Raw genomic sequence first — 26,563 nt, 5'->3', positions numbered from 1 at the left:
AACTTGTCAGAATAATGACAACGCTTGCTTGCACATACTAAAATATTGACACTGAGGTGATATGGGATATAGTAGCTCAGAAAAGTCATCTTTACAACGTTCCTGGAAGGAGTTAACTTCTGTTGAGTTGCACGGTCAGGGGAAATAATGTGTATCAAGTATATCTTTGGGGGAAAAAGTAGATCATGTTTTGTACTTTAGGAATGCTTTAATGGCCTTTAATATTTATAATGTTTGCATTTTTCATGTAAAGATAAACTAATTGTTATTTTTAAAGGAAATGTGTGTTTTTTATTGCTTCTGTAGTACATATATAACTGTGAAAGTACAATGTGTGTGCTTTTTAGTATAAGGACTTTTTTGTCTGAAAATAAGTCATCATACCACCTTTTAATCATCTAGAATGCTGTTGTGATCTGAAAAATGACTATGTAAAAGTAGCACCTCGTGACTAAACTCTCTCTAGACAGAAAAGCACAAACACCCTCAAAACCACTCATTTTATCAGTAAGAACACATTTTATCATCACTATAAGCTTTGAGCATCCAGTAAGTAAATTAAAAGATAACTGCAAACTAGTGGCAGAGTATTTGTTGTTGATAATGCAAACATAGTTAAACTTCAGCTTCACTTTACAGAGCTGAAAACAATAGCTTTGTGCTTATGAAGCGCATGTTAATATTGAAAATTGCTGAAAGATGCTAGACATGACTGGTGTAGTCTAAATGCACTGCATTTTAAACACTTCGGCTTCTGTTTTGAATATGAAAATATGACCTTAGAAAGCACATTCTCTAAATTAGTACATGGAATATAGTGCAATTTTCTCAAAGACATATTTTTTGTGCCTGCATCTCTAGTTCACATGCAAATTTTCACAGGCAATCTGTGTGTATCCACTCTTAAATCATTCTTAATTCAAATCTCCGTTGATTGAGAAGAATTTAAGTCATTGTTTCTGTGGTATCTGTACACAGGATCTAGATGAGCAAAAGTTATAGCATAGAAATTGAGATCAGGAAGATAATAAAATGTTTGGCCTCTCTTCTGTTCTAAGGCAAAAGTCTTTGTAAAGCCATCCTTGAGCTGAAACTTCAAATTTGCCCTTTAAAACACCGAGTGCTTTCATGAGTGCCAGACATCTAAAAACATTCATTTTAAGTTTTTGGAAGCATTATGCATTTGTTGAGGTACTTACTGTCCTGCTGAAATAAGTAAACGATGGTGACTAGGGAAGGCCAATGTTGACTTAAAGTACTATAGATCTGTTGGTCTTGGACTACAATGTTTTTTTTTGAGGGGGAGTGAGGGTGGGACAAAGAACACACGTGCTGAGTTGTTTCTGCAAAGGTATGCTTGGGACAAACAGGATCATGCTAAAGAAACTTTTTGTTATTAATCTAGAGCACTTCAAGTAAGCAAAACATGTAACACAACAAATCTGCTTTTAAAAAATGAAAATCTGCAGGCATAGTTTATGAAGCAGATCAATCTAAAGTATATACAACCAAAAAGTGAATTATTTTTGGTAGTGTTGCTTAAAGCCTTGTACCTCTTCCTGACAATTGTGGTAAGAACTGTTCAAGTAATGCTTTTTTATGTTGGCTTTATATTAAATTTAAAATATAAAATACAAGTATATGAGTGAAAAGAATAATTGCAATACAAAGTGTCTAGCAGTAATGCAGAGTTGGCAGCCCTTTTTCTTCTGATTACTTTATAAGGTAATAAGAAATTTAAAAATGTATTTAACTAAAAAGGATTTTTAAAGAATGCTTCTATTTCAACTTCACACTCTTATTTTAGGTTTATAACACTACAGTCATGTCAACCTACATTTTGTTAAGACTGAACGTTTGGATCATAACAGAAAAATAATGAATAGAGGATACCTCCTGTTCAAGATAACTTAACCTTGCATAAGCTGTCCAGAGAATTCCTTTAGAATTACTTTAATTGTGGTAGCTTTAAGTGTATGTCATAAAATTTCATCAAACTAAACTGTTTTGCAACTCTTATACCAAAAAATCAGAATTCTTGCCTCAGTGTTAGCTGCCATGACTGCTATCAGATGGCTTTCAGTACCTCAGATGTGATATCCCTGCAGAATACTGCAGCCCAACAGAAGTTCCTTTATATTTACTATTTTTACTCAGTCACTTTCAGAACAGATCAGTATTTTAACAGTGTCTAGTGCCTTCTGCCAGGCACTGCAGAATGTGCATGCATGTACTGTGTAGCTTATATGTTCCTTCAGACTCTATTTCCACTGTATGCATACAGTAACCACTTTTCATCATGCATGTCTTTGTCAATCGACTAACCTTTTTCCCCTTTTCCAACAAAGGCTATGTACATGCCAATTTTAAACACATTGACCTTTTTTAATATCTCTGCATGAGGAGAAATTATCACTAACTTTTGAAAGGGGAACATTTTCCCTCCCCCAGCCCTCTTGAAATCTAAAATATAGTTGTATGGCTCAAGTCTTCTAAGAATGGACTTTTTAGGCAGAAATGATGCACAGATTATAGTCTAAATTGTTTAGATGAAAGCATGTGAAGCAAGGTATTAATATAGGAAAATATTTTGCAGCGTTAAAATGGCAGAGGCTGCTCAATGTTCATAGTAATCTAAGCTGTACAATGAGAAGTTGTTTTGCACAGACTTGATTGTTAACATGCATGAATTTTGGAAGGTTAAGATGCTAAGTAGTTTTGTCAAAAATTAGATTTTGTCCAGGTAATGTAATTGATGAAAGTTTTACTCTATACAGTTTGAAATGCTCACTGGTACTCTACCTTTCCAAGGGAAAGACAGAAAAGAAACCATGACTATGATTCTCAAGTGAGTACACTCTTATTTATATATCTCATCAGGTATTCTACAGGGATGCCCTCCGGGCTGCAATATCTAATTTCTACTCTTCCCTCATTTCCAAAGGTACTGGTAAATCCTCACTCCCTATTAATTTCCTTTGCCGCCTATCTAATTTGCCTTTCTATTCCTCCCCCATACCAGGTACAAAGAATTTCATAGCAGCTCTTTAATCTGTAATAACAACTTCTCCAACCATATTATCTTTCCCATCTTATTTCCATAATACTTTAACCTTCTTATCCTTTTTGATACCCTGTACATTTTTTTTCTTGTTTCATTTTAGTTTTTTTGAGAAAGTACTTTCTCTTTTAATCCTTCTTTCTTACCAGCTCCTCACCCTACTTTTTTATATTACTACTGCTGCCAACAACTTGCTTCCCTGAAACTTCCCCATTTGCTAACGTGCATCTTCCCTTACATACTTTCCTATGACTTTCCCAAGCTACAATTTTCCCCTTGACTATTTCTAGTATAGGTTTTGCATTAACTCTATTGTGGAAATTACTTTCCTTCATGCAGTTAACGTTTTTGTTTTTGCTGATGAAGGCCTGCTCTTTTTCTCCTTAATTAAACCTATGACATAATAGTCCCACTTTCAAGACTGTAACCTAACTCTGTACAAACAATTCTGTTTTATCGTGCCATAATTTCACTTCTGTGTCCAACCATTTCTTACTAATACTGCTTCTTGTTTTATTTTTTTCTCCTGGAAGCTCATAAGACTACTAGTTTTCTCGTTTGTTTCCTTTTTCATTGTTTTATCTCATCTTTTGTCCACATGTCCACCTATATATTGAAGCTATTGCTTCTTTTGCACCAACTATTTTTAAAAAACAATATGAAATTCGTATTTTTTCTAAGTAATTTCAAAGTGAAAACTGCTAGAAAACAAACTCATTTCTTTTTCTTGATTTTTACATTCAAGATGCATACACATTGTTTTTCTTTGCCCTCTCTTTTCTTTCTCATCTTCCATTTGTAAATGTATTTACTGGTGCTAATTTCTACTACTGTTTCAACACCATGCCAATTCAAATCTTCATGTCGTGATTATTGAATGTCTTTAACTAAAAGGTTCTATCTATTCACAGCAAGTGTAAACTAGTTCTGCCCACCTCCTGTTTACAAGAAACTAGTCTGATAGTTTTGTTCACTCACACTTATTTCAGGAGCCATACATTTTTTTCTATCCATGTCTCAGGTCATATCTTTCTCTTTATTGTTCATGTGAGTCCACTCCATTCCTCAGTCTTTCCACTGTTGCTAGAAAAATCTTCTGTGTTCAGCTGCCATGTAGAATATCCTCCTTGCAAGTTAATTGACATTCATAATTACTTTCAGATTTCATCTGAACGTGTATCTCTAATGCTTTTTTCAACTTTTTTTCCTCACTTTCTGGTCTTTCTAATTGTTACTTGTTTCATAGAGCTGCACAAAAAATGTGGTATGAAGAAGGACTTCGTACGTGTTTTAACGTTCCATACAGTTCTGCTTATTACATACATACAAATCTGTTTTGCTTTTGGTAACATTAACAGCTGAAAAAAAAAAAAAAAAAAAAAGATTCTTAAAGTCTTCTGATATTTTCACATTTTTTGTCCAGCCCCATAAGAATTAGTGAATGGCAGTATGCTTTCTTATTATTTTCCATATATTAGTTAACATACTATATTTCTCCTTATTTTTTTCTTAACCATTGAAAATGTACAGGTGTGCATCTGAATTCATATTTTCATAATGTATCATATAAGATATATTGCTTTTCTTACCTTGTGTTCCTGAAAATCCACAAAAAATGCATTCTTTTTACAACGCATTTTCCTGGGCTCTTTATTTCTCACAATGCTGCTGAGACAAGTTTTTATTTTTGTGTGTTTTTCCTAAAACTGAGAAGCTCTCCAATTTGGTGGGGGGGAAGCATAGTTGGCAGCAATAAAGTTAACTTTTTTAAGCATCTTGTCTCCTTTACTGAAGGTATGCCTTCATATAAAATTTGGTCTTTGTCCATCAGGAATTTCAGAAAAAAATGCTGTCACTCATGTAGTTTATAACCTAGGAACTCTCAGGACCTGGGGACTGCTTTTTCTTTCTGCTGTGTCAAGTGGCCACTAAAGGATTTTGTGCAAAGTGCTTCATGATGGAAAGGATGTGATAAGTCTTAGTCTCTGGTTTACATGAGGTCCTCTGACTCACTGCGCTATAGATTGGGGTACATAGCATTCATCTAGCAATTCTTTGTGTTCTACCTTTGTTTATTGAGTTACTTCTCTAAGATTAATTGTGGTTTATAGTTTGCCAGGTTTTAGATTTTTTTTCAAAGTACTTAACGTCCAGCACAACTGTTGGAGCTGTTTCGGATTATAATAGCAGGGCAAAGATTTCCACCCACCCTGGCAGGGTTCTGTGGTATTCAGTTCTGTTCTCTGTCCTTCAGAAACATTGTTTTGCTACAAACGATAGATACCATTACGCATCTGCAGACAATGTGTTCCTTGCTTCCTTCCTACAGTATAGCTCTCAGCTACTTTGCTGTGAGTAGGAATGACGTTAAGTGCAATGAAATAAATGCATATAAAGTGCATGAATAAGAATTCCCCTGCTAAAGGTGCATGGCAATCAGGGAAATGCTGGTTGGCTTCCACCATTGTACAGGTGATCTTGATCTGCCTGTAGTGAAGAGCCCAAAAAAGGCATCGTGTTTTTTTTCTTCCCCAATACTTTCATGCAGAAGGGAATTTAAAAAAAAAAATAATAAATTACAGTTTTTTGAAGCAATGAATAGTGAATTGATGGCAGTAAGGATGTAGTTGCTGAAGTGACAAAGGTGGACTTCTACAAATGGCTGGAATGCAAGGCAAAGCATGTCTGCTTGAAATGCAGAGAAAGCTTTTGTTGTGGATTGTTACAAGTATAAGCTAAAGGTTGAACAAGAGATGGAAAGGAGGGAATTATATCCATCCTGACCATTAGAAAATGGTTATAAGGGAAAAAAAATGAAACCCTAGTAGCAATGAAATTACTGTAGAAACTATTAAACGAGGTGGGGGGGGGAAAGGGTGAGGATTTCAAAATGAAATGGCAACTAACAAAACCTAAAATCTGAAATTCAAGCCTGGCAAGCTGCAAAGTAGTATTTGAAATGAAATGGAGAGTGGGGGGCGGGGTAAAAAAAAAAAAAAAAAAAAAGTGATCTTTCTCTGACCTGCTCATCTTGCAAGATCTGTCCTACCTTTATTCAATTTGTATCTTCAAGTTTTCCGTTGTTTTGCCCAGGTGTTTTTGGTATATGTCATACATGGTGCTTTTCTTACACCTTCTAAGATGTGTTTTATCATACCGTCAAATGGATCTGCTTACTTGATGTCACTTGTTTAAAACTGCAATCAAAATGGATTACAAAAAATACAAGTTTGTAAACTGTTATCCTGTAACTATTCTTTTCTACCACTTTTTTTTACCTCTTTTTTAACACTTTACATCCTCTGTGTAAGTTCCCAAGTCATTACTGAAAATATTATACTACACAAAATGGAAAAAAAAAATGAAATTACAGGTTTACATGACTGACAGCACTTTTACCCTGTTTCTGATGTCTGAAGGCAATTTCTCAGTGATGCTATTTTTTGTGATTTGGATTTGTTGAATGACAAAGGGCAGGAGAAGTGCAAAGTTAATTCTTACCTTAATATGTTTGTATGCTATTAATTATTTTTGTTTTATAGGGCGAAACTTGGAATGCCCCAGTTTTTGAGTCCTGAAGCACAGAGTCTTCTGCGAATGCTCTTCAAAAGAAACCCAGCAAACAGATTAGGTAAAGTTTTTAATAGAATATTTTAAATTGGATCATAATTCTGGTAACATGAATGACATTAGATTGACTAAATAAGTTTGCAGTTTCATGTCTAAAACAGGCTTTGAAGCAAGAACATAGTTAGCCTGTTTGCTTTTCTAATGATCACAGAATATTACTGTTTTTGCTATTCACGTTTCTAAAATTAATGAAGTAGTAATAAGAAATAATAATTCTGCTAGTAATTCTTTTTGACTAAGAAAATCACTTCTTCCTTATAAAAGGAGCAGGTCCAGATGGAGTTGAAGAAATTAAGAGACATCCATTTTTTTCCAAAATAGATTGGAATGTGAGTATCTAATTCAAAATAAAATTAATAAGCTTCTTAATTAGAAAGTATTTGGTGGTGTCATACAACTTTTTAATCCATTCTGGGCTATCTTTCTCTGTAGAAATTGTACAGGAGAGAAATTCATCCTCCTTTTAAACCTGCAACTGGCAGACCAGAAGATACATTTTATTTTGATCCTGAGTTTACAGCTAAAACTCCAAAAGGTAAAAAGAGAAGAACCAATCTATGTGTTCAGAAATTAGAAACATTGTTCCTCTTCAACTTACGTAAAGCATCTTGTTCTTGTAGGTGTTGGTGGGCAGTTACCAAATCTGAGTACTACTACTCCTCCATAAATATAACAACAATATGCTCATCCATACATTAGTATATGTAAACACTTTCTGCAGATTTTCTGCAGTTTTTAACTTACAAAATATTCTGACAATAATATGATCTTTGTAGTAGCTAGTTATCAGTGGTGTTTATGCATGGCATATGCAAAACAATTCAGTACTTACTTGTATTTTGGGCCTGAGAAAAACTTTCTACAAATTCTAGTTTGTGTGCTTTATAGAATAAGGTTGTATTTTACTCTTCAGAATAGACATAATCTCTTCATTTTAAAAACTGTGCTTGTAAGTAGATGACATGTTTTTCAGATTCGCCTGGTATTCCACCTAGTGCTAATGCACATCAACTTTTTCGTGGATTTAGTTTTGTAGCTATTGCATCAGATGATGAAAGCCAATCAATGCAGACAGTTGGAGTGCATTCAATTGTCCAGGTGAGTACATCAAATTTAACAATAAAATAAACATATTAAAAAGTTAATAAAACAGTGTTACTGTCTCTTGGTGGAGGGGGTTTTACCTTCATCATAAAATGTCATGACAAAGTCATTATCAGCTTTTTATTCAGTAAAAGCAAGGATTGGATTATTTTTCTGAACAAGATTTCTAAAGGTGCAGGACCTATTTCGTTACTCAGCAGCTGTGAGTGTGAACGGTCTTCAACCCTTTAAATGAAAACATTCTAAACATTCTGTCATCTGAATTGTAATTGCTCTTTAATATCTAGCCATTATTATAAGCCAAAGGGGAATACAGACATCTTGATCGCTTTCCCCTACACCCCACAATATTGGTTCTGGCAGTGCAGGTAGGAAGCACTGTAACACAACTGTAAAGTCTCTCTGGATGTTATTAGACTGCTATGTATTTTAGAACTATGGTTATATTCAGTCTTTCCCAAGGTACTTTTTTATTTTAAGTGCTAATCTGTGACATTTGGTGGCTATTTTTGCATCGTGTAAGTCAGTGTTAAAGTACACACAAGCTTTGGCTTCCTACTGATATAGAATGGTTTCCCATATTAATTATTGTGAGGTTGTTAATTTTAATAACCTGAAGTGTCACTATTTTTATACATTCCATTACTTCTGATGCTGCTTATTTTTAAACAACAAAGCTTTGGTTAGGCACAATCCTGTGTGAGACAAGAAAGGGTGACTTCATGCTAGAATAGGGGAGAGGCTTGCCTTGACTCCATATAAGACTGAGGTCATTTTAAAAGCGTGTTTCAGCAGTGGAGAGTTTGCAGTAAGCAGAACAAAAGTAGATGCATGTAAGGGGGGGGAAATGAAAGACCTCTGTAAAAATTCTATTTCCACCTCCTTTTTCTGCTTTTAATACCTGACTGCTGAGGAAGACTAAGTCATGAAAACCAACTGGTAGTCTAAATTGTGGTGAAAACTTCTTAATGGTGTACAGGTAGGAATATAATAGTATACTGTATGATTAGATTTCCTTGTAGTTTCACTGCAAGGATGTTTTGTAAGTGTATGAGAAGTTTTTGTGTTGTTTTTTTGTTTTTGTTTTTGTTTAACAGGCTATGCATAACCAAAATAGCTTTTCTTTAGTCCACATACAGTGTCTCAAATAGTTGAAATATTCTTGCTTGTGCTCATTACCTGTTTCATTTGTGATAAACTGTTAAATTTCAAGAGTTCTTTAGAACAGAAGAGGATCTAAGAAGCTGTTTGATATAGTATACACATCAGAATAACTTCTGGTCCAGAAGTTCGGGTCTTGCTAACAGTTTCTGCAGGCTTCATTGTACTCCTTCTTTCCCACATAGTTCTGTGGATCAAATTCTTTCTCTTCGTATATGGTTTCCTTCTCTTGTAAAAGTCTTTCTCTGTTGTTCTTCCTTTGTGCCCCTCAACCACTTCCTCACTCTTATTTCCTCTTTTCTCTGCTGCAGGATACCCAGATGGTTTCCTGCAAATGCTTTGCATCCTTTGCACAAACTCCTTATACCAGATCGCCATTTCCTTCCGAGAGTGAAACACTTCTCCTTTATGCTCTTTGTTTCTGTGAAACAATTTGAGTGTTCCATGAAAATCCCAGTTAATCTAATCATATTGAATATAATCTGAAATTTCTAGCTGGCATTTGACACGTAAAGAAAACTTTAACATTCATCTACTTAGATAATAGAAACTATTTTTTATTACTAGCTGTAGTCCTCAGATCTTTTGTCTATGAGTTTCTATTTTTAAATTAATAAATCAGTAACCAGAAACATTATGTTGTAAATTTGGAAAATAGTGTGCATTATTTGTAATGTATCTAATATATAATTTATCACAGTAACCATCAGTTTAAAATTTGATGCAAATCAGTAGGAATTCAAAAACATGTTACTGATATTTATATTTATACATATTTAGAATATTCATCAATTGATAATGTTATTTTGGTAGCAGTTGCACAGGAACAGCATTCAGTTTACCGATGGATATGAAGTAAAAGAAGATATTGGTGTTGGGTCTTACTCTATCTGCAAAAGATGTATTCATAAAGCTTCAAACATGGAATATGCTGTAAAGGTAACTATTTTGTTATAAAACACACTGACTGTTCTCAGGATTTAGAGTCATAGACGTAGTTATTGTAGATGTACTTGCCATAAAGAACACAGAAAATTAATTTTCTTAATATCTAGAGATTTGAGATGCTAATGTGAATTATACTTATCAAGCAAATAGAATAATTACTGGCAGATTTTTGTATGGAATTGCTGTGGTTTTGTTATCTGTGTTGATTCGGGAGATGAAAAGCAATCTTCAGTCTTTGAAACACCTATGTGTAATTACAATAAAAGTGATGGGAGTTGAATGACTACTTCTAGTAGAAAATGTACATTGAAAAAGCTTACATTTTGTTCCATCGCTTAAAAAGATATAATAGATTGCTTTTATTTAAACGTAATTTTATATGTTGTTTTGCTTCCAAAGTAGATTAATAAATTGCCAAATAGATACTAGTTTATGACACTGAATATAATAATATATAATAGTGGTGTACCTTCCAGAATAAACTTCATCTCTTTGTTTGCTGGTTTTTAATAAGGATTCTAATGTTATTTCAATGTTATTCTATCAGGCTTTATAACACTTCTTTGAAGGCATTGAATTCTTAATTGCTGAAATCCATGGAATTCACAGAAGTGCAATAAGAAATCTATTTTTATTGTCTTTCATCATAACACTGTGGAGCTGGATAGTTAACATGCAGAAGTATAGGTTAGCAGACTTTAAAAATGGAAGGGAAAAAATATTTAAATCATAGACTCATAGAATGGTTTGGGTTGGAAAGGACATTAAAGACCACAAAATTCCAACGCCCATGCTGTGGGCAGGGACACTTCCCACTGGACCAGGTTGCTCAAAGCCCCATCCAGCCTGGCCTTGAACACCTGCAGGGATGGGGCATTCACAGCTTCTCTGGACAACCTGTGCCAGGGCCTCAGAGCACCCTCACAGTAAAGAACTTCTTCCTTATATTTAATCTAAATCTACCTTTTTAATTTAAAACTATTACTCCTTGTCCTACCACTACAATTCCTGGCAAAGAGTCCCTTCTCCAGCTTTCCTGCAGGCCCCCTTTAGGTGCTGGAAGGCTGCTATAAGGTCTCCCCAGAGCCTTCTACTCTTGTACTATGAAGCAGTTCTTTACTTGAATTGTTGAACAATTGACTACTCACATATGTAAAATGCAAAGATAAATTTAGCCTTTTTTTTTTTTTTTTTTTCTGTATCCTTGTACACGGTTTGTCTACTGGAAAGTCTCCAAATTCAATTTGGTAGTCACATACTTGTCATTATCCTGGTTCTAGCCAGGAACAGATATGAGTTCTGTGCTTGCGATTTAGAGTAAGTTCTTGAAACTGGAAGAAAATTACTGACATAAATTCTCTAAGCTGTAACATTTATTTTATCTGTTGTCTCTGTGGCTTTTTTCCACTCAAGGGATCATGAAACAAAGAATTAAGTTATCAGTGTCCAGTATGTTAGTATGACACTGCTAGCAGAAGGGCTGTAGGATGTCAGGAGGAAGAAGGCATAAGATATTAGAGCAAATTATACATTTCAGAAGGAGGAAAAAGGAGAAGGACTTTTTATATGTTTATGAATAAGAATACTTTGTAAATAGGGCCAAATAATGTGGGTTGGTTTTTTTTTGTTTGTTTGTTTGTTTTTTCGCACGTAGTACTTCTGAGCCTAATAGCAAGCATCCAGAGATCCAAATGAAGTTTCATGATAGAATGTTTGTCTGAATTAACTTTAGGCTTTCTTTCCTTCTTCCTATTTTTGATTCCCTTACTCTCCTTCTTTGTCTTTTGCTGCACTAAATAATTGTTTGAGATTAGCTTTGGGAAAGCTTTGGGAGTTCATTAGCATTGTCAAACCAGTATCTCAGGTCAGGAATTTCCTATTTTATTAAATGGTGGGTGACTGAAGTCTCATCCACTAAGCAGCCTTGCATAATTTATCACAGCCTGAGGGATCAGATCACTTACCCACCAAAATTGTATTCAGTTGAGAGATCTTTGCACCTTTTTCCAACTTTCTTCACTATGTCTCGCTATCCCAATTTAACTTGGTTTTGGTTATATTCCATACCCTTTGCCAATAATGATAAATTTTGCTGATGTGTTTCTGCTAATGAGCACACCGAAGTGTTGCACTACATAATATTCACAAAAAGAGTCATGTCTGCATGTCTATTTGCTCTTTCAGATCATTGACAAGAGTAAAAGAGATCCAACAGAGGAGATTGAAATCCTTCTGCGCTATGGACAGCATCCAAATATTATTACTCTAAAAGATGTAAGTGATGTGTTAAAGACATCCCTTAGTACGTTACAATTGCATATTACTTTTTAATTGAGCAATGAAAAACTACATGCTTCAGATTTGTTATTGATTTTCAGTAATTAATAATAAAATGTTGTAATACCATTTGTTCAACAATATCCAATTTTTTTACTGAGTTGGCTCATTGTCATCTTTTAAAGATGCTCATATTTTTGTACAGTGTAGGCTTAAGCAGCCAAATAATTCATCATTGAAAAAAACTAGCACACAATTCATTTTAACATTGGCTGTACTTTTAAAGGCACAAGCAAGGTTTTTGATTGCTCATTTAGCTTTGAACCTACCTTTGTTTTCCTTAGTCAAAAGCAATTTTTTTGTTTTTACATAATAGTGTACTGAGTGTTTGAGGTTAGCATAAATACCCAAAGCAGTTTTCATGGACAGTAATGAGTAGCATTTAGTACTGGATAAAACCTCTTCGTATCACTTTTCTTTACGCAATATCGTTATCCAGTCGTTGTATGGAAGTTTGCATCTGGTTATTTTTTCCCATGTTGTGTTTCTGACCATGGAAACACTTCAACCACAAAACCCGAAGAATAACAAGTCAGGCGGTAGAGTTCTTTCATAATGAGCACTGGATTCTGATTATCTAACAGAAAGAGAACTGTATTTCTTTGATTAAAACATATGCTTAATTAATTTTTTACTCTGCAAGAAGGTATTCTGGTCCCTGAAAAAAACAAACATCAATCAAAACAGAGCTAGCCATTTCCAGGAAGCTGAACTGGAGGCAGATTCTCGGATATTTTGAAGTCCTTAAAACAGTAGCTTGTAAATACTGTGGAAATAAGTACTGGAGAATGCTCCCAAGAGTTTGTCTACAATAATTTCTCTGGTTTATTGTTACGTATTTTGACCCTTTCTTGGGACAACAAAATAAGTCACATACACAAAGTACCCAACCATGAAGCTTATACCTCATTGCATGTTGGGGATCACAAGTCAGGTATTCTATGATCACAATTACGGCCACGCTTTGTTCTGCTTCATGTGGTTGGACAATTATACAACCTGAGAGCAACCACGTTCACACAAACTGCATCACCATTCAGCTTGCTTTTAGTGCTGCGTGGTAGGTTTGTCTGTTAACTAAATTCGTAAGAAAGGTAGTTATTCAGGCAGGAAGAGAAACACAGGAAATTACAAGTACTTATCTGGTAAGTACTTGAGAATCCCAGGCAGCCTTGACTAGTTGCCTCTTATGCCAGATCATTCTCCTTTGTGATTAATTCTTCATAATTCTCAGTTATCTTCCAGTAGGAGACATCTTTCGTTCAACCAACAGTAATATACTAAGTGCAAAAGGTTACTATAAAAAAAAAAAAAACTCAAGTCCACAAAGGAGAAGAGAAATGACTGTAATTCTCACTTACTTTTACTTCAGAGCAATTCCACAGGCAAAGCTGGTGGAATTATGTCCAGTGCAAGGAAAGAGACATAGGAATCTTATGTATTATGAATTTGTATAATGTCCTGTACTGTATGAATTTAACATTATTTTAAGTTTTCGTATAGATGCTTGGGGCAGATTGCTTGCATGTCCCATAATAATGTTTTCAGAGGAAAGAATAAGGAGGGGTAGGCCATTGGACCTCAAACTCATTGTGGAATACCACATGTTATGTAAATAAAATTTAATGTTGATTTAACTAAATTTTTCAATCAGTTCCACATCAAAGTTTAATTACTTCTATTCTGAAATTTTAAAACAAATTTTCTGGCATTTAAGTGCATGTCTTGGAAATTACTGTTTTGCAAGAAATAATATTTTCTTCTTGTCTTCCAAAAAAAAAAAAAAAAAAAGCAGTAATATTTGAATTTAACTTAAGATGGAATTTCTCACTTTTCCCTGACCTTTTTTTTAATGGAATTTAATTGTAAGGTGTTTGGATTAAAACAATGGATATTCAGAACAGTGAATTCTTTCTGCAGTGCAGGATCCTCTAGGGTTTTTCCTTCCGATTGTTATCAGTGGTTTTTTTTCAGTTACACAGCACATAAACAAAAGGAGTTATACTGTGCTAAATCAAATGCTCTTATCCAATATCCTGCCTCTGATGGTGGTTAGTAGTGGATGCTTAGGAAACGGTGTAAGAACTGAGGAAGCACAGAGCCTCCAACAGTCCATTGCCTAGGAACTTCCTGTGCCAGACCATTATATGTATTTTCCCTTTTTTTTTGCCTAATACTGTTCTGTAACAGAACTTCTGGCCCATTTTTATTTAAAACATTGGCTGAATAATCTATTCAGAAGCTTTTTGGAATCCTGAATGCAGTATATCTAGTCTTCCTCTTTAAGTGCTTATTTATGACTAAAAAAAAACAAAAACAAAACAAAAAACAACAACAACAACAAAAACCACCTCCAAATATTGTATGTGAAACCTTATCTCACTTTATGAAAACGGTGTTCTCTCTCTCCATTGTATTGTTTTCTTCAGTTGCCTACATCTTTTGGTTTTCACTCTAGTTTCTTACAGACTGATCTTTGGGGTGTCCCTGGAATTCATTCTAAAAACTGACAGTGCATTTATGATCTCAGCATAATGCAGTGCACCTGATGGTGAAGGAAACTTCAAGAGTATTTATTTGGTACAAACAGCTTCCTGGAATTAAGTTGATTAGAGAGATCAGGGCAAGGAGAAAGATTGAGGGCTGTTTTGGTGGTGTGTTTTTGTTTTGTTTTCCTTCAAGCAAAGCAGGGCCAGCAAGGGTTAGCAAATGTTGGAGCCAAATGCAGATTTGCTCAAATGTTCCCCTGCAGGAGTGAGATGTGCGTGCTTCACAGCGTCAAATGAAATAACTTGTTTCCTCATGCTATACTGGGATTAGAGGCAGCATTTAAATATATATATATATATATTTAAAAAATATTAAAAAAAATAAAAAAGGCAAGCTAAAACACCATTTTACTGTTTAGAATTATATAATCCTACTTTTTAAACCTGTGTAATATTTCAAATCTTAAACACATTCAGATGATTAGTCATTTATATGTAATGGGGGGCAAATTGCTGTTAAAGAAGAACTTAAAAACCTGTCATGTTGTTGTCATCTTAAGATCATAAGCTTGTGAAAGCCTGCAGACTTATCTAATGCTCTTCCTCTTTTTTGTAGTTGGTGAGAAAATAATCCTTTTAGTAAAGAGAACAAAAACTTATAAGCTTAGAAAATTTGAATTTTCAGACTGAAACCAAACTGTAGTTATTAGAAGTGCTTAGTAGCATGTATTTGCCAGATAATTTGACAGAGGAATTGGAATAAAAGCTTGCTTAATTTAGCTGTTATCTATTCCTAAATCTATTTTGCTACAACTTGAATAATTGTTTCTACTTAAACACAAGCTAGTGTTTATTTCTCACACATTACAGAAGAGAACAATTCCAACATCACCATGAAAAATAGATTGAAATAACAACAAGGAACAGAGTGTGAAAGGTTTCTATACAGTAAAAAACAATTTCTGAGTTAAGTCAAAACTCCAAGAAAGTGAAATTAAATGTTTAAAATGTGTTTTGCTATAGTTTAGTCTGTAGTGCCCTCTGGTGGTACTGTAAATAACCTCTCAACTATTGTTACCCGAGAAGATGAAAGCTATGTACAAATATTTTACATAACTAAAAGCATGTGTGTATTCATTTTAGACTTTGGTGTAGGCTTTATGTGAAGGACTATGTATAAATTGTGTGTTTTTAAATAACAGTTTTGTATACATTGACTTCATTGTACACAGATTACTTGAGGTCAATGTTTTTCTGACTGGTTGGTTGGAATGGTCTCCGTTCATATTTGCAATTTAGTGTAATAATTGCTTCTAGAATTGGCTCTAGTTTTGCTTAATTAGATTAATTTCCATTTATTTTTCTGATTTTTCCCGTGTCTGGTTTAATGTTTCAGTTATTAAATATGTATGCAGCTATTTGAGGACAACTACATGTTACTCAACCTTTTTTGTCTTAAAACTTTTACGTGCCAATACTTTTGAGTTACTTCATTACTGTAGCACCTTTCTGTAGATTGTTTTGTGCTTATTTCTGAAGATGAACGATGTGTGAATACTGCGTGGGGTAAGAAATATGAGAAAAGTAATTGAAGTGGCTTATCTAAGGAAAAAGTTTGTGGACATTCCTGCACTATCTCTGTGCATTTCACAGAAACAGAAGCAGCATTTTTGAAGTTTACATCTCTATGTACTTTTTTTTGCAGGTGTATGATGATGGAAAATATGTGTATGTAGTAACAGAACTTATGAAAGGAGGAGAGCTGCTGGATAAAATTCTTAGGCAAAAATTTTTCTCAGAACGAGAAGCTAGTGCTGTTCTGTTCACAATAACAAAAACAGTTGAATACCTCCATGCTCAAGGGGTAAGTTTTCACCTCAGAGAAAATGCTTAAAGATGCAAATGTTCTTCTCTTTCAGAAATAGAAACCCAATTTCTTACATGTTCTTCTTCACAGTAATTAAGTAATTTCTGGTAAATTATTACATTTCAATAGAAAAGTCTTGTTACAATTATAACATTCATCATCAGTCATGTACATGTCCAGGTAGCAGTGATGGCACAATGGTTTCTCTTGTCCTTCATACAGTCTCTGAGCAGTTCTGTGGAATATGCAGATAATGACTAATAGAATATGAGAGGAAGTAAGCCAAGAAGTGGTGCTGGGGCCAGCATTGTTGCTTAGTGATGGGATCTACTGTAGTCCCAACCTCATGCTGTTACAGACTTTGAACATCTATTATTTTCCACCTGTTATTCTTGAAATTTCTTCCCCTTCTTGTTTCTGAAGTTTGACTTGTAACTCCTGCACCATAGCATCAGGAAGTTGTAGTAAACTGTTAAGAAAAAGAAAATTAATGTTTCAAGATATTAATCTGGAGACAGAGGAAGTAGTTCAGAGAGAGAAGGCAAGTGTGGTAATTGCATGGCAAGAATGGCAAGCTTTGTTGCATTTTTAAGTAAATGAGAAAAGTAGGACAGAAAAGGCAGAAAGCAAGGGTGCAAGGAAAAAGACAAGTTAATAACACCTATTTTTATTATTATCCAAGAAAAGAAGCTTCAGAATGAGTAGTATTCACATTATTTTAAGAAACACAGGATACTTCAGCGCACTTTTCTGTGAGCTCTTATTTCAGAAAACCTGTGATCAGAATTATCTGGTGTATCTTACTGTGTGATTCATCACTTCATTCAAGCACTTGCTTATGAGTAGTTTTTTGATCCTGTATGTGCTTAGAATCTTTGGCCAGCAGCACCTGAGACATGAATAAACCTTAACTTCTGTACAGAAACAAATAATAACTTGATTCCTTTTGACCACGTGGCCACAAAAGCCCAGTGTCTTCGTGTTGAATAGGGGTGTTGGGAATTTTAAGTAGAGGGTTGGGAGGTTTTTTTCATTTATGTTTAATATTGGTATTTGTAAATACTGGCATTTTAACTTTCATTGTACTACATGCTCTTTGAAACTTATGGAAACTTTGTCTGCTTATCATAAGTACACTTCAACATGAAAGATTGTCAGATAGCTAAATAGTAGTCTATTCAGTAGTCTATCTAATTCTCGCCTGGAAAAGTCCAATCACATTTTTTTTGGACACCAGAGGAGCTCACTTAACTATGGTGTTAGTAATCTGATTTGACAGGTTCTGGATGTGTGCTGTCTCTGCAGCCCTTCCCAAAAGACATTCCTCATGGACATGCAGAGGATACTTTTGAGCTGAAAACATAGCTAAGCAAGGAAGGAAATCCTCCTCTTCAGGTTAAGCAATACTTCTAACTCTTACCCAAACCATTTTAAATGTGTTAAGGGCTTGCATAAAACAACAAAGGGCTAGCACAATAGACATCACAAAAAGCATAAACAGGAAGTATCATGTGATCTGGAGTATGCTGGTAATGATTGACACTGATAATCAAAAACATGATACTAAGAAATAAAGAACTGAAATGTCCTGCATATTGTTTTTGCTGTCTACTGTTGCTGTAAAATAGTGTTATTTCTGGGCAAAATGTCAATATAATCTAAACAATCTGACATTTTTAAAATTCACCCTTGGGAAAGCAGATTTGTACAAGAAGGTATGTTATTCTAACAAAAAAAAAAAATGTTTCCTTAATAATATTTAGGGTTTCGATTTGAACTAGACTGTTAACACTTGCTCTTCCTTGCACTTAATTGTTTCCCGTTCTTCCCCCCAAGAAAAATGAAACTTGGACTCTTTCTAGAAGCAGTCTGACAAACCCACAGATCTTTGTACTTCCTTTCAACCCTGTTTAGCATATATTAAAAAAAAAAAAAAAAAAAAAAAAAAAAGCGCACAACTAGATTAAAACTGTGTTTTTTTTCCTGCCTCTTGGAACACTGAGGGATATTTCACTCATTAGACAAAAACAGATTCTAAGGTTCAGAAAATGAGGGCTACCAGGAGTCATTTCTTTCATAAACTGGGATCTCAAGCCAGGGTTTTTCACTTAGCGTCTGCCACCTCTGATTCTTTAAGACAGTTTTTGTTTTTCAGCTTCAAAGACACATTTGTAATTTTATGTATTTTATTAAGTCTGGGAATTGCAAATTTCATGTGCTAAAAAAAAAAGTCTCTAGTAAGTAGGCTCAATTGTAAGTGGCTTTACAATTTGCAGACCCTCTGCAGTCTTTTACTTCTTGGTCTTATTTTCCTGAAACATAGCTTCTGATTCTGCATATCACTTTTAGGAACTTTGGGATATCTTCTCATTCTAATGTAATTACATCCTTAGAATGTTCCACTACAATCTTTTTGAAGAATAAAAGAGCTTTCTATTTAAATTTAATCATGAAAAGTTGTGTTTAATATTAATCAAATACATTGGACAATCAGGAAGATTAAGGCCTTCATAGTAGGTTCACTTAAATTCCTGATAGAAGATGTTCAAATCCAATATACTGTCTAGAGCCATATATACTCTTTTCTTTACAGAGAGCAATGCATCTTGAGACTTCTAAGATAATTTGTCTTGTGCAGAAAATAGGTGTAACAGGTCATCTGATTTCAAAGATTGTCCTTACACTTTACAGGTTTTATTAAGGAGTATTGCAACATAGCTTCAGAGAAGATAAGATTCTGCTATAACTTTGGCAGCTTTTATAGTTTTTTTTTTTATCAAGTGTTTTACGCCTCAAATGCATGCAGAACAACCATAGGGGAACCAGTATAGGCTTTTATGAAATGTTAGTCCATTTGAAAATTATATCTGTATTTTTTGACAGAGCTGTATTAAAAACTCTCCTTAATGTTTGGCTATAAATGTTTGCACTGAGGTTAATTTAGTTTATCAGAATTGAATACAGAGAGTTATTCCTCTCTGTATATGTTATTCCTCTCTGCAATAACTGGTGTGTGGTTATGTGACACAGGGGCTCAGCATCAGCTAAGGACATCCATGATTGCAAAAGGTATTGATAGCCAGAGGTTCTGATCTAAAGAGTCTCATATACCTATAGATATAGAGACTCCTAGGTATGTGAGACTCTTTAGATCATATGTATATGTATAGATATGTATATTTAACATATAGGTACATGTTAAAATGCAAATACATGCATTTGCCCCTTAGAACAAAACATCTTGGTTTGTGGTTTTGCTGGGGTTTGTTGGTGGTGGGGTGGAGTTTTCACATTAGAATTGCACTACTCTGGATACCACTGAGTGTCAGAATGCTACAGTTGATGTTAGACGCTAGAAATCTGACAGTGATTACTGATGAGTTTGAAATTAAATAGCAGAATAGATGATTACAATAGAAACTGCTTTCCCCTCTTAAGTTTATTGTATTTTGTGGTTTGTTTTTTTTCCAGGTTGTTCATAGAGACCTGAAACCTAGCAATATTCTTTATGTTGATGAATCTGGTAATCCAGAATCAATTCGAATTTGTGATTTTGGCTTTGCAAAACAACTACGAGCAGAAAATGGTCTTCTGATGACTCCATGTTATACAGCAAATTTCGTTGCACCAGAGGTAAATACCAGGATAACTAATGCCTCGATTTCTTTGATAGGATTTTTTTTTGCTAGTTAGGTGTTTGTTTCATTCTTGTATAACAAGTGAAATCACTTCAAGAACATTAAACATCTAAGAGCTTAATGTTGTTATTGCATAATCTAAGCATTTTTTTGCAGAAAAAAATATTTGTCTCCCTCAGGTTTTAAAGAGGCAAGGCTATGACGCTGCATGTGACATATGGAGCCTTGGTGTTCTGCTTTATACTATGCTTACTGGGTAAGAGTTTGTGTTTTTTGTTTGTTGGCTTGCTTTACTTTAGAATAGCAAGCAAAAAGAAAATAAGCATGTAAACAAAAAGAAATACATGTATAAGCCCACTATTGAAGGTGTTTGTCAGGACAGTAGGACACAGATCATTCTCAACTTCAACTGCAGTGGAAGTTAAATATGTTTTGCCTTTAACAGAATCCAAATTTGCAGGAACTGATATGGAAAATTCTCAGTTCCTCATGTCACATCTACTTCAGGTGTTTAATTTCTGCTTTATTGTGATTTAGGAGTAAGAGTTGGTTGTTTATGTGAAAATTAGCTGAATAAGCAGCATATATTTTGAAGGAAATATGTTGCAAATATAATTGCAGTGCTTTGAAGCATGATTGTGGGCAAAACTCAGCTGTTGAATAGTTTGAAGTGATGCAATTATGATATAATAAATGCTATAGAAATGTTTGTATGCAACAGACATGATGTATATAAAAGATGACAAATAACTAATTCAACAAGTTCAAAACTAGCTCCACAAGTTCAAAAGATAGCTGCCATTGCACCTGCTAGATAAATTCTTTTTATGCTGGATTGTTGTTGTTTTGTTTTTTTTTTTTTTAGCAGCGTTGCAGTATTTTCAAATAATGATAATGTTACTAACTCTTAAAGGAAGTGTTGAATATGTTTGTTTTTAAATATACATATAATTCTTTTTTGTTTTGGATGTTCTGATAGCAGCGTGAATGCTTATAGCAAAGCAAGTAAAATTGCTACACCTTTGTATGAAAACAGTATTCTTTTTCAGATACACTATGAAGTCTTCACATTTCATTGTATAATAGCTTTATTACTTCACTAAGATATGAAGGTTTAAGGACTACTTTATGTAATTCAGGAACCACCAATAGTTAGGTTTCTTAGAACCAGTAAAGAAAGAATACATATGGTAAGAACAGTCAGTGTCATGCATTTTCATACCTGTTAAGAATACATGCTCTTCCAGCTATTTAGCTATCTGTTGCCTATAATTATGTTGAACTTGTTGAATATTGTAATAATTTATAGTAACAGTTGAGGTCCAGATTATGGAAGTAATTAACATTGAAATTGTTTGTTTAAATAGCTACACTCCTTTTGCAAATGGTCCTGATGATACCCCAGAGGAGATTTTGGCCCGAATAGGTAGTGGGAAGTTCTCTCTCAGCGGTGGTTATTGGAATACTGTATCAGATACAGCAAAGGCAAGTATATTTGCTTATTCCTTTGGGGGATGAGAAATAGATTTCAATATAATGTGTTGCTAATAATGTATATATCATATCATACATGATTTGATACATTTCATCCGTTATTATTGTTACTTCAAAATACTGAGCTGATCCCTTATATATTAACAAGTTTTTAAGATCCTTTTGTGTTTCAACAGTCACTTGCATGTAGGAAGAAAATTAGGGCTGCTTTATACTATAGTTGTTAACAATTGTCTTAGAAATAGATCATGTTTTATCAGCATTTCACATAGGTGTGCAACCATCTGTGTCACAAAATGCTGTAATGATACTTCATGTGGAAGAATGACATTCAAAAAAATCATTCAGAAAATCTAAATCGGGAGACTAAAAATATTAGAATGTGCCCCACTGATTCAGGCTAGAAACGTATTTCACGTTTTTCTGTTTGGGTGAGTTCTTCAGAGTTACACAAGACAGTTCATCTCATACTCTTCCGTTAGGATTTGAGTAGTTTATTTGTTGAAGTACTACAATTCAATCTTCAACATGCAGAGCTGAAAGATTGTTAGACAATGGGAAGATAAGCAAGGGGAAGGATTATCTATTTTCTCGGTTGTTTATTTCTCAGTTCACAGAATCACAGAATCACAGAATTTCCTAGGTTGGAAGAGACCTCAAGGTCATCGAGTCCAACCTCCAACCTAACGCTAACAGCCCTCCACTAAACCATATCCCTAAGCTCTACATCTAAACGTCTTTTGAAGACTTCCAGGGATGGTGACTCCACCACTTCCCTGGGCAGCCTGTTCCAGTGCCTCACAACCCTTTCAGTGAAGAAGTTCTTCCTAACATCTAACCTAAAACTCCCCTGGCTCAACTTAAACCCATTCCCCCTCGTCCTGTCACCAGGCATGTGGGAGAACAGGCCAACCCCCACCTCGCTACAGCCTCCCTTGAGGTACCTAAAAAGAGCGATAAGGTCGCCCCTGAGCCTCCTCTTCTCCAGGCTGAACAAGCCCAGCTCCCTCAGCCGCTCCTCGTAGGACTTGTTCTCCAGGCCCCTCACCAGCTTCGTCGCCCTTCTCTGCACCCGCTCAAGCACCTCGATGTCCTTCTTGTAGCGAGGGGCCCAAAACTGAACACAGTACTCGAGGTGCGGCCTCACCAGAGCTGAGTACAGGGGGAAAAAAGTTGTGTTGCCTAATGTCCATTCAGTTGCATAACTAAAAGATGTAGTGTTAGGTACTGCTCAGCAGCTTTTTAGCTGCTTCAAATGGATGTTATGAACCTACATTTATACTACTAAAATTTTCAATTTTGAACTGTAGTAAGTTTTAAAGCTGAAGTTTTACTGTTACTTGCATTGACTCCTTGTGTATTATTGACAGGATCTTGTTTCAAAAATGCTTCATGTTGACCCACATCAAAGACTGACTGCAGCCCAAGTTCTTAGCCATCCCTGGATAGTTCACTGTGACCAATTGCCTCAATACCAGCTGAACAGGCAGGATGCTCCACATTTAGTGAAGGCAAGCAGATATTTGTTCATTTTTTTCTGTTTAGCCATAATAACTCTAAAGAAAATAATTAAAAATTTAAAGACATACATGTAAAGTTACTGTAGATTGTGTTTTTTCTAAATACTGTTTAAAAGTTACAATTGTTGATTTAAGTTGCTTTAAGCAATAAAGTGATCTTGTTATATACAAAATAGGATTTCATAAGAGCACATTTGCTGTCCATAAATACATGTATAATATGTTTTAAAAAGACTCATTTTCTGAGGTTCGAAAGTTATTGTACTTTTAAGGAAGTTAAACTTACCAGTATGAAACTGAAGTTAAAAAAAAAAAAATCAAATTTCTAAGTGGAAATGTCAGGTGACTATAGGGGAGATGAAAAATAGTTGAGCTAATTTTAAAGTGTTTTTTTTTTTTTTTTAAGTCAACTTTTTCAAAATTCTACTCCTGTGTATTCCACACTACCCCATCAGTTTTGTGTGGAAAAAAACCAACAACAACTGTCATGCAACTTTAAAGGGATCTGAAAAATATAATTAACATTCCGTTTGAGTCAGTTACTAGAAATTTCTAGCATCCAAAAACAAGTAGAAAGTGGAGCAAGTTTTGATCCCATGGCTTACTATGTTGTGTTTTTAAAAGTGTAAGAAAACTTATGTGCTGAATAATGTTGGTGATTTTTAAATATTTTGTTGAAAATGGAAAAGGTTATGGAAGTTATAAGCAGAGATGGCCCACCAAGTATTTCACAAAGCATGGAGAGAGAACTTGATTTTGCAGTATTTCTTATACCTTCTATTTTTTGTTGTTTTTTTCTTAATCAGGATAAAATCACTTCAGATTGATCTGAAAATTATTTGTTATATGTGAGTTTTGTAGTGTAATTCTGCTGTTATTTGAGTAACGCAGTGGTGTGTTTCTGTTTCGTAGGTGAAAATAGACTGAAAGTTAAAACTTGTTCAGAATGTCTAATACTTAATGTTGTGTTATCTATAATAAATGCATCACTCACAATGCAATCTTCTCATTTTTCCCCCTTGGCATTCTCACAACAGGGTGCAATGGCAGCGACTTATTCTGCTTTGAATCGTAATCAGTCACCGGTTTTGGAGCCAGTTGGCCGTTCTACTCTTGCTCAGAGGAGAGGTATAAAAAAAATTACCTCAACAGCCCTGTGAAGTGACCTCACCCAGATATTTGGTACCATGGTATAAGATGATAGCACAAATCATGGCGACAGGTAGCACATATCTGACAGATACCTGCAAGCACACTCTGTCCCAGCTGGTACCTATAATGCTGCTGCTCCTGCTGCTGCTACTGCTTTCATCTATTCTCGCTTTAAAAACTGTTGATGGCAAGTTACTGATCTTACTGGAGCTTCAAATGGAGTGACAAGTGGAAACACGATGAAAATGATCATGTTCACAATTGAATAAACCAGAAGAATTACAAATGCCACCTCTGTCAAAAATACACTGAATAAAGCACTCTGCACCACATAGCATTATTTTTTATAAGGAATATTTTTTGTCCCCTAACATATTCTTTGTTACAGGTAGAGATGGACAGTTTATGTTAAGCACTTAGCTTAAATGATCTGTTTATATTAGCACTATATACTTTGTGCCATCCAACATTTTGTATGTTTTTGTAAACAGTTCATGAGCAGCACATTTCTGTGCTGTTTTCTTTAATGTATACATGCCTTGTTTTACTTAGATATTATTAACCATTTTGACAATTAAGTCTGATTAAACAGTTCACCTGGATTAATCAGCATTGTTGGACAGCTCTAAAAGAAGCCTGACTGTTAAACAGCTATTGAATGTAATACTATGAATATGTATTTCTCCTTGCCTATGTTTTTTCTACATTTCCATGTTTTTGACACTGCATGTCATGTTATAAAAACCAGGATGCTGTTTATAGTATTCAAAATTTAAACAGTGGATCTCTTGCCATACTATATATACAATAGATAATATAACCCAGAGAAAAGATAACTTGCTCCATATCTCACTATGTGTTCTGTTCCTCCTCTCCTCCCTTTTATTTTGCCCCATCTAATCTCTGGACTCAGGAATCATTACTAAATACTTTCGGATAGAGGACATTTCTATATTGTTTATTCTTATAATCCACTGTTAATATTTTAGCTCTATTCTGTGACTTTTTTGTTTAAGCTGCAGAGGATTTGTTCAGTGAATGTTGGTATTATAGAAGAAAGGCAGCATTGAAGAGAAAGCAAAATAATGTCCACTAATAAGCCCGGAAAAAGCAGGTTTAAACTGCATTCACTGTAGCTGGAAAACTGATGGATCCAATGTTCTGCCAGTTAACTTCTCATAATTTTAAGTGACAGCCTAAACAAAACACAGAGAATCATGCTGATCTGTCTGGGATTGGAAAAGGTCGTTGTAATTTACCATGAAAAATAGTATTTTTCCAGGTTGGGTAAAGCAAAACTGTTCAGAAATGAGTGTTCTCACTTTTCCACAGCTGAAAGCAAATTTGTAATAGGGGTGGAAGACTTGTTTTTAAATACTAATGGTAACTTTTAATGCTCTGTTCTCCTCGTATCTTCAGTAGTTAAAGACATGTCTTGATAGCTGGTCTTGAAAGCTCAATTGCCCAAATGAGAAGGCACGCTGGAATGTGTCTGAACTGGGATGAGTACCCAACTCCACCAAAATACTGTGCTACGTCAGCTTGATCCAGATATGAAAATGGTTGTTAGGACCTCCAGCTTTAAAAAACGTAGGTCCAGGTGAACATCTCTATGTGAACCAATACAATTGAAAAAGTAAAAGCTGTGATTTTACATGAGAAGGTGTTTTCTTGATTAGTAGTATAACATTTCTTTTATAGTGATTAATTTGCTGCTTTCCCTGAAATCATCAGAGGGGAAATCATCTTCACAACACCACAGATTTGCTTTATGTGAATGTGAGAATGTTCCTTCTGACACAAGTTTTCCCAAGTTCTTTGGGAAAACTCCCTTTGTTAAACTTGCAAAGGATCCCATTTCATTTCCCTTCTTAAAAATCTGTTAAATATTTAATCCATGATGATAATTTGTCCCAGTGCTGATCTCATTTATTTGGCAAAGCTGCTAGAAAATCAGGCTCCCTAAATCCAGATCTAGTACTTCATCAATACTCCAAAGATGTATTTTTTTTATTTATATTTTTTGCTTTTACATGCATGGTGTTCTTCATATATTGCCTTTAATGGCTAAGGAATTGGTTTAGGAGCAAAGATACTTAATGACCATCAATCTCAGAAACTTAAACACACAGTTCTTCAGGGCAATTAGCAGTTTTCCCTTA

General features: G+C 34.8%; 1 protein-coding gene across 2 annotated transcripts in view; it reads left to right on the top strand.

Annotated features, from left to right (window-relative positions):
- Nucleotides 1-24,735, top strand: part of RPS6KA3 (ribosomal protein S6 kinase A3) — a 72,763-nt gene extending 48,028 nt beyond the window's left edge. The window contains exons 10-22 of one of the 2 annotated variants that reach the window (XM_084535372.1): nucleotides 2,778-2,848; nucleotides 6,604-6,692; nucleotides 6,956-7,020; nucleotides 7,124-7,226; nucleotides 7,665-7,789; nucleotides 9,773-9,895; nucleotides 12,089-12,178; nucleotides 16,436-16,594; nucleotides 20,069-20,230; nucleotides 20,415-20,491; nucleotides 21,603-21,720; nucleotides 23,100-23,240; nucleotides 24,287-24,735. In XM_084535372.1, coding sequence (XP_084391498.1) covers nucleotides 2,778-2,848; nucleotides 6,604-6,692; nucleotides 6,956-7,020; nucleotides 7,124-7,226; nucleotides 7,665-7,789; nucleotides 9,773-9,895; nucleotides 12,089-12,178; nucleotides 16,436-16,594; nucleotides 20,069-20,230; nucleotides 20,415-20,491; nucleotides 21,603-21,720; nucleotides 23,100-23,240; nucleotides 24,287-24,409 — 1,446 coding nt within the window. In that variant the 3' untranslated portion in view covers nucleotides 24,410-24,735. Of the gene's footprint in view, nucleotides 1-2,777; nucleotides 2,849-6,603; nucleotides 6,693-6,955; nucleotides 7,021-7,123; nucleotides 7,227-7,664; nucleotides 7,790-9,769; nucleotides 9,896-12,088; nucleotides 12,179-16,435; nucleotides 16,595-20,068; nucleotides 20,231-20,414; nucleotides 20,492-21,602; nucleotides 21,721-23,099; nucleotides 23,241-24,286 lie in introns of both variants that reach the window. The other variant, XM_084535371.1, reaches the window with a different exon arrangement.
- The last annotated feature ends 1,828 nt before the right edge of the window (nucleotides 24,736-26,563 follow it).

Source organism: Aythya ferina, assembly GCF_964211825.1.
Source record: "Aythya ferina genome assembly, chromosome: 1".
NCBI classification, from domain to species: Eukaryota; Metazoa; Chordata; class Aves; order Anseriformes; family Anatidae; genus Aythya; species Aythya ferina.
Note: the sequence above shows the minus strand (reverse complement) of the source record. Positions and strands in the feature narration are given on the sequence as shown.